Consider the following 8,812-nt stretch of genomic DNA (forward strand, 5'->3'; position numbering starts at 1 on the left):
ATTTCAGTATAGTTGGCTACAGCTGATATAAGACTCGTGTACTCGTAATTATCCATGTAAAAGAAAACTGGCAACATGACCGGAGAGCCCAACTTGTTTTAGAGATCACTTGGAGGCTGTCAGTGATAATGGACCCGCATCACAACCAGAGAGACGCGAGAGACCAGCTGAGCTCCAGGAGGACCCCAGCTCACCTCAGACAGAACCCTGCAGGTACACCTGACACTGAGCCGACAGCCGAGAACCCACAAACACATGAACCTGACGGCCCGAGTCCACAAGCGACAGACAGGCAGCCACGGTAGTAAGTATCAGTTATGTTTTATGGAAATGATTATTATCACCATAACTTAACCATAACCAAGCACCATAATATGTTGAGATCACTTCAGCACAGACATGTCGTCCTACTTTATCATGATGTATAACTCTTCACAGCCAGCTGGGCTTCATTTACTCTGTTGGCGTTCTAATGTTTCGTTTATAACAACATGTTTTTGATAAGGTAGCAGTGAATTACTGCTGTTCACTTTCACTTTCGTTTCATGTGACTAGAGAGGGAAATGGTGCCTTCACTGTTTCTCGTAAATCATAGTTGCTGGTGACATGTAGGATCCCAAACGTAGTTTAGATTACTATTTAATGTTCAACACACATAACAACAAAGCGTACAAAAGACGGTTGTCTTGGCTGTGCTTTTACCTTTGTGTTGTACCAAAATATAAATTATTATTGTGATATTGTTGCTTTACATCAACAGCTGCTTGAGCAACTTACTTTCAATTGTGTTTCACTTGAAGGCATCATCGTGTTGTAGCTGGCGAGGTGGAGTTCATTTGAATAGTTTTGAATGGGGGGTGATCTACAGCAACAATGTATGAAGTGATCCTATGTAATATGTAAAGTATGAATCTTATACGAAACTTGTAACCATGGCAACTATGTTATATAAATGTAATGAAGAAGGAGGTTTTCCTCTGAAATGTGAAGGAATAAAAGTAATAAGTAGCCTACTATAAAAAGGTAAGTCAGCTGAAGTATGAGTATACATTTAATGACATTGTATTGTTGCAGTATGTAAGAATTGGCCCCTGTTTAAGTAGACCGAATCACAATGTTTGTTTACAATCATTTCAGGGTAGAAAACCCTGCATCATTCATTAGCTTATATACACATCTTTTTTAGGGATGCTGTTTCAAAGTGTGTACATCTCATTCATCTAAAATGTATGTTTGATGCTGTCATGTCGTATTGATAAAAACACTTTCACTTACATTAGTTTGGAGATCTAACCTGTTGGACCACAGACCAAAGAAAATGACAGTTTGGATCTACTTAAAACTAGCTGTTAATCTGAGATGTTGCCACTGGGTAGATATCAAAGACGCTAGCAAAGCAACACAGTACCTAAGATATATACATCCATGGTCTATACATCCATGACTGTAGTTGCCATTGGCTTGTTAGCTCAGCTAGCCATGCAGCTAGCTGAAGTACTGAGGGAGTGTTGGTGTTTACACTGCTAGCACAGGAGCTTTGGACCGCTGGGAAAGAGGTTTTCAGGCCCAGGGCTAACTGGTTAGCATGCTAAATTCAGTGGATATCGCTGCAACACAAAATATAGACATCTTTGACATAATGCCTAAAGTGTTATTTCTTCACATTGTGTTGATAATTTTAATCATTTTTTAAGTGTTATAAACTAAAATTCTTACATACTGCACCTTAATGTAAATGTGAGATACATTCAACCACATGCTGGTATTTACTCTATTATACTTTGTACCAAAATCAGAAGAACAGAAATGAACTTACTCCTCTAATTGTTTAAAAATCTTTGTGTTTATCTGTGTTCATCTCTCAGGTCATAACCCTGATTTAAGTTGACATAGTCTGCTGTCAGGAAGTTGTTTTACATCGTTTTGGTATTGATACCTATCTATACTTTTTTGATGCCTTAGTTTGCTGCATAGAAGTCTGTTCTAACTTTTGATACTAAGTGATGCAGACACTGAAAAAGTACTGAGGCTTTACAGTATCACAACCCATTTAATCCCAAACAAGCTCTTTCTGTCTCTTTCCTGTTTCAGCTCAGATGGATTCACCATGATCGCACCAAACGAATCTCGGCGAAGCAAGTTGCAAATGAGTAGGCTGACACTGCTGCTTTTAACTACCCTGTCTACTTTTATATTGATCTTCATACATACTGAACTTTCTTCCCCAAGTAATGAAGGTTTATTTTGCTGTAGTGTCTCAGAAAGAACTGGAGGATCTTCAGAGATGGAAAGAGGCAAACAGAGCCCCCTCTGTGCACCTGAATCCAGAGAGGCTGGGTAAACCAACACACAACATCTCCACTGTCACATTCACCTTATCCTCAACACTAATCTTGTATGGTAATGCTTATGCACATACTTACTCACCAGCATGCTGTTATCTGTTGTTTAATTTATCAAGGTGGTTCTGTAACATTGGAGGAAGCCAGACAGAAGCAGTTGAGAGACTTACGTTGCTCCAAACTGCAGAAGAAGGTACTCAATCAAACAATGTTTATCCTTTCAATTTATATGCACCTTTAAATATATTTTGAACTCAGAGTGTGAAGTATTTATATGAAATATCTTTTAGTATCTCTTTCTGTGATGGCTGAGCCACAATTAAATATTTGATGCAACCTGTTGTTTCAAGCTGAGAAAGGAAGAGCTGGACAGGAGGAGGAGACAAGAAGAGGAGGAGGAGTTACAGAAGATGAAAAATGAAAAGAGGGAGATGGTGAGACCAACAATATGTACTTTGGCCTTCTTGCAAAAGCATTTTCATATGTGTTCGGTTAGCAATAAAACCTGCCCTCAAATCACTTGCCACCCTTTTTATTTATATTTCAATTATTATTGAAAACAAAGCATTAAAATCTAAGAAGAATCAACCATCAAACATATTCTATATATTAAACACCCTTTGGGGGTTTTCTTTTAACATGAAGTAATAACTTACAAGTTTGGCGCCTCCTCTCTGCCTCAACACTTCTAATCCGTTTCTATTTCAGTCAGCACAGTGATTTCCTGTATTTCCCAGAGTGCGTTTTGACAAACCCCAGAGTTCTATGTCAGGAATGTACTGCACTCAGCCATGAGTTGTGAGTGTAGGTGGAAAGAGAAATAGCAGTTGCAGTAGTAAGAGAAAAGGAGTTGGTGTTTTTCCAGTCATTTTGTTGCACCACTTTCTCAGAATATATCTTGTGGCTGCATTGCATTATGGTCTGTGATTTGAATAGAAAACGTCATATCTCTCCCTCTTCTGTGATGGATATTCCCATTTGTTGCTGAATGTTGCTGCAAACGGGCTCCAGAAAATGCATCAGCCCATTAAAACAATGGGTGAAGAAATGCAGATGACAAACTGTTTTTAAAGAGTTGAGACTGGATTCTGGTATAATAATGTTGAGCTTGTCAGAGCAGCGAATAAAATTACTGGAGCAAGTCTCGTCCAGCTCTTTGACATCTGCACACTTTATAATGACACCTGTACAGTGTAGTGCAGTCCGATACATGCCTGCCAAACATTGACTTTCTTGGAAATATGTTAATTGAATTATATGTTTATCACTGAGGTCATCATTAAAGGTGATGTTTTACTGAGCTACATTATATTGGGAGGTGTTTCTGATGTGTTTCCAATCCAAGTATCACAATAAGGAAATATAACTTGATTATATTATGTTACTTTTGGATTACTTCAATACCAAATATTCAGATAAATGTAAGAGAAAAAACATAACTTTCACTGTATTGTGATATCTTGGTGTTTTCTGCTTTAAAGACAAAGTAATGGTGAAATTCCCCAGTAAAGAATAATAATTATTTTTATTTTTTTTACCAGAGGCCATTATAATGAATTGGCAGCTGGATGAATCATGGATGAATAAGTTTGGTTGATAAGTATACCTGCATAGTAACCCATTGTCACTCCTGCCTGCCTGTACTGTGGTGCAGAGGAAAGAGGGCGACGCTGACCTCTTTTTGTGCTGATATCAGTTATACACTTGTTCCTCACTGTGTGGTGCGAGAGCATGTGAAAAGTGTTAGTAGAGTGAGTCTTGCCATTATATGAGGGTTTGTAGAGCTGTTTAAAATTATGATCCTGTTAATCTTCCTAATTTTTACAAAATGTTTCAGTAATCTGATTATGTCTTCTTTATCGTAACTTTAATAGAATACAGTTACCCATTTTTGTATCGTAATTATGTGACGCCCTACCATGTCTTCTGTTACTCCCCAAGCCTGTCACTGCTAACATACCTGAGAAGTGCAAAATATTAGAAACACCTCAATGTAATTCAGTCTAGCACAGCACCCTCACTATGATTTCAACACTAAAACATATAATTCAGTGAACACAACATTATAGTCATCATTAAAGTAGACAGTGGTATTGGATTTCATTAAACTGTACAGGTGGCCTTTATAAGTGGACACTGAGTGTATGATAACAAGTATGTTCTCAGGAAGGCAGTGGCTGTGTAAGCTGTTACACTGCAACTCAAGAAACACATGCAAATAAAAGAAACAGAACATGAAAAAAAGCATCCTCAGAGACTGCACAACAATTGTGCAGCATAACATTCACTGCAACTATGGTGAATTTAACCAAATACAGAGGTGTGACTCATGTCACCTGAGAGACACAAAATGAGAGACCTGATTGTTTTTGAAGGGTAGATAAAAATGTGGGTAGTTTCGGTGGCGGTGTTTCTGGTAGTGTTATGAAGATGTGCAGCTTCATTGAAACATGTCACTCTGGGGTGTCACCCTTCCACTACATGGCATGTTTTGTCCTCCCTCAGTGAGGAACAATATCATGTTTCGCCTCAAGATGTCAGTAGAGACAAGCATCCACCTGAGCTGGAGCAGGTCCATGTGTCTCAGAGCAGTCTCTCTCCCTCTCACAGCCTGTACTCAAGCCAACCTTGATTAACAGTCTCATGGGTTTCCATCAGCCGAGACAGCTCCTCACTCTGTCCTCAGACATGTTCTACTCCATGTCTGGCCTAGCTCTTGTCCACTAGTGGTTAATGAATTGCTGCAGTAATGTTGAAGGGTGATTAATGCTGAAGACCAAAGCATTATTCCACAGATCTTTTCCTGTTGCGCAATGATCTCTATGAAACCATAGGAATGTAGTGGTAATCCAACAAACAAACATATGCATGTGAGGCAGCCTCTTCTTAGGCTATAGACGTGATCTAACAAGAGGGTAGCAAAAACATGCCTCTAGGATAATAAAACATCTGTCCACACCACAGAATTTTAGTCTACAACAGCTCATCCCTGCTCCTGGACTTCTGTTTTACTGTAACAGCCCACATGGTTGGGCTTCACATGTCACTGGTTTCAGAATATAATAATAAAAAAAATGCAATTCTAACACAAAAACCTGTGTCTCTAGCCAGCGAATACACTGAAATTACAAGCGACTCAAAGGGTTTTAAATTTTTTTATATATATAGGAAAATGGGATTGAGTCACCAATAAATGTGTCATCTTCCAAAATGTCACATTCACTATAAAATAAAAGCACTGCAGTGAGTAAATTTTAAATTCAGTTCTTGCAGAAATTGGATTTTTCTTATATACAGTATATACATTTTTATAAATTACTACATCTTTTGACATGTCTCTAACGGTATCTTTATTGATAAATTAGACTTTTAGTTGGTTATATTGTTTGTGGTATATTAAAAACAAATTGTTGAAGCTTATGTAAGTTATATCATGAACTTGAAAGTCATGTATTTCAAGTCATAATCACGGAAGTACCACTGCATGTGCATGTATAACATGTCTGTAATTACAGTGCATCAGAATACCTCATATTCTACAATGTTCTTAAAGCCCATATACCACATGGAATGTATGTTTGGAAAACAGGACATGTATGGTGGCTGCATGCCTTGCATCCGGCTGTCTAATGTGGGATGACTGATGTATTTCAGGCTGAGCGCCTGGAGGAAAGGAGACGACAGGAGGAGCAGAGGAGGAGGGAGCAGCTCCAGCAGGATCACCTCAGGTCAGTGCTGGATCAGGTTAACTTGGGTCTCATCACTGTCACTGTGCGGTATTGTGTTGGTTGGGGTGTGCTGTGTTGTGTTCTTCCTGCTTTGCAATGGATCTTAGTCATAGATGCGGCATCAGATGACAACATCTCCTGCCCTTTACAAAAGAAGCACCCAGTTTCTGATCCTCTGCTGACCCATAATTGTCATTGAAGTTTTAGCAGGCATTTAGCATTTCCTGTTGTCAGAAAAGAGAAAAAACAGGATATCAGTTAGAAATTTAAGGGAGACAGGCGACACGACGTCCACTTTTGATCACCCCCGTCTCTATTCAAACTTGTAAGCAGTATTACTGCATAATTAATAGCATAACTGGAATGGCACTCAGGAGAGCTCATACCTCTGCCGAGGCCCTACAGTCTGCTTTTGTACTAATCATAGCCTAGGCATATATAGGCAGATACCAGCTAGCTAAATATGCCAGATTTTTTATTTCAACAAGATCCATGCAGTATTCCCTGAGAAATGAACAAAATGTAGAGTAATGCCCCATCTTGCAAGATTAAAGAAAGTGAGAAAAAATTCATGTATCCGTCCCTTACCCAGATCCACACCGAGTCATTGGGGTCTGTTCTGAGCTGAGACCCATCCTTCATTCAAGTTCGGTAGAAATCCATTCTGCAGTTTTTGTGTAATCCTGCTGACAAACCAATCAACCAACAAACAGACAGACACAGGTGAAATCAGTCATGCTAGAAACAACAGTGCTTTGAACCAATGCTAATGTTAATATGGCAACATGCTAACAATGACAGTGTTAACATACTGATGGTAGCATGCTGAAATTTTTATAACCTGCACTAAACATAAAGTACAACTGAGGCAGATTGGTATGCCATTAGTTTTGCAGCAATTTAGTCATGAACAAAATGACATTTTGACCTGATGTTGGAGCTAAATGAAAACTCAAAATCTAACCAATTTAACCAAAATTATCACAATTCTTCCTGAGGGGAACATGAATGTGTACCAAATATCATGACAGTCCTTCCAATAATGGTTGAGTCATTTCACTCAAGGTCTGATATGTTATTCTGCTCATGACACTGTAGGAAAAGTCAGGGAACTTTCAAAGTTAGTAGGATGACAGATTTTCACTGCCCGGTAAATCCCTGTGTAATTTCCAACTCTAATTCCTTTGTCAGAATTTCTTTTCAAATATATTCATCACAAAACAGAAGCTGGGATAAAATGTGTTATCAGTATGCTCCTTTTAAACTAAAAGAAAGAGAGTATGCTTTCAGTTTGTATTTTATGTTCATATCAGAGACATACTTATACAAAGTTATACTTAAGTATAGATAAAAATGGCAAAAAACAGTGACTATCCAACTTACTTGCAATGAAAATCCGTAGTGTGTGGAGGCAGTCCGACTAAAATCTGAGGCACTCTGACAAGTTTAAAAATCTGTTATTCCTGAATGGATATGCCTTTGTGTTTCGACTACAAAGTGTCTTCATCAGGGCATAAAATACACAATGAAAAACAGGTTATACACCAAAATTGTAGGTATAGTTAATAAAGTATATATGTCTTATACTCGTACTGGCACTGTATATGTGAGTTAACTTCACTTAAAGACACTTAAGGGTAAGTTAGTTTACTGAGGGCATACTTAATGTCACAGCCATGATCATGTCCCTGAAATTCTAAGTGTTTCCCTGTGTTTTCCCTTTCCTTATGTTCCCATTTGTACCCTTACTAGTATACTTCTGGTACATTGATATTAGTGTACTTGGTAGTAGTCTTGGGAAATACAGTTGAACTGTACTAAAGGTGAAATATGTAAGTATGCTAACCAACCAGCCCCAGCCTGCTCTGGTCCATGGCTCGTGTGCTAGTGATATAAACATCAAGACTTTCCTGTTGGTCTGAGCTCCATTTTCAGACTGCTAGCTGCACAGCTGCACACACAGCTACAGTTAGCAGCACTTAGCAGTTACGCAAGTGATCTGTTTGTTTTGAGTATGAATTCAAAAGGTGGCCAAGTTCTTCCAAATTGCAGCTTTAAGTTTATTTGATAATGAACCTGAAGTACACTTCTTTTTGTAAGGGTACATAGGTACTTGAGTACCAATTGTCAGCTTTAACAAAGCTCCTCCAATGCCATAAATGACTTTATATGACTGTTTTCACACGCTGAGTAGCACTCCACTTGATTAATGAATTGACCTATACATGGAAAGTCAGTGGAGAGCCCCTTTAATGTGGCCAGGGGTTTCAAACGAATATTAATTAGAGACAATAATAATGTAGAGTGTCTAGTGTCTACACAAAGTTTTCATGCCATACAAGACAACAATGTATCAGACCATTTTACATCAAATGCCCCAAGATGTTATAAGAATATTACTCATGACCAGCTCTGAGGGAAACTGCTTGTCAAGTAGCATCTCTGGTTTCCTTACAAGACAAACACAAAAATGGAGACAGCAGACCAACGTGTGAACCTGAAGAACAATGAAGATATTCAGACATGGGGCTGAGTTGATGAAGTGAGACAGCGTAGCAGATCAGATGCTTGTGAACAGCCAGAGCAGTGTCAGAGAGGGACAAACAAACTTGGTCAACTTGGTGGGACTCCAGCCTGTTAGCATCCCAGGCTTGTAGCGTGTCTGTGGAGTAAACCAACACTCCTTCATACCTCATCATTCATGTGTGTTTCTGTGTTTGTCTTTGGCAACATAGAGGATGT

General features: G+C 38.8%; 1 protein-coding gene across 2 annotated transcripts in view; it reads left to right on the forward strand.

Moving 5' to 3' along the window:
• The first annotated feature begins 27 nt into the window (after positions 1 to 27).
• Positions 28 to 8,812, forward strand: part of epsti1 (epithelial stromal interaction 1) — a 15,449-nt gene continuing 6,664 nt past the window's right edge. For both annotated transcript variants that reach the window (XM_084361228.1, XM_084361229.1), the window contains exons 1-6: positions 28 to 304; positions 2,092 to 2,150; positions 2,254 to 2,337; positions 2,462 to 2,535; positions 2,693 to 2,776; positions 5,997 to 6,070. In XM_084361228.1, the coding sequence (XP_084217354.1) occupies positions 129 to 304; positions 2,092 to 2,150; positions 2,254 to 2,337; positions 2,462 to 2,535; positions 2,693 to 2,776; positions 5,997 to 6,070 (551 nt within the window). In that variant the 5' untranslated portion in view covers positions 28 to 128. The remainder of the gene's footprint in view (positions 305 to 2,091; positions 2,151 to 2,253; positions 2,338 to 2,461; positions 2,536 to 2,692; positions 2,777 to 5,996; positions 6,071 to 8,812) is intronic.

The sequence above is a fragment of the Pagrus pagrus genome (assembly GCF_965226575.1).
Source record: "Pagrus pagrus genome assembly, chromosome: 9".
In the NCBI taxonomy this organism is placed as follows: Eukaryota; Metazoa; Chordata; class Actinopteri; order Spariformes; family Sparidae; genus Pagrus; species Pagrus pagrus.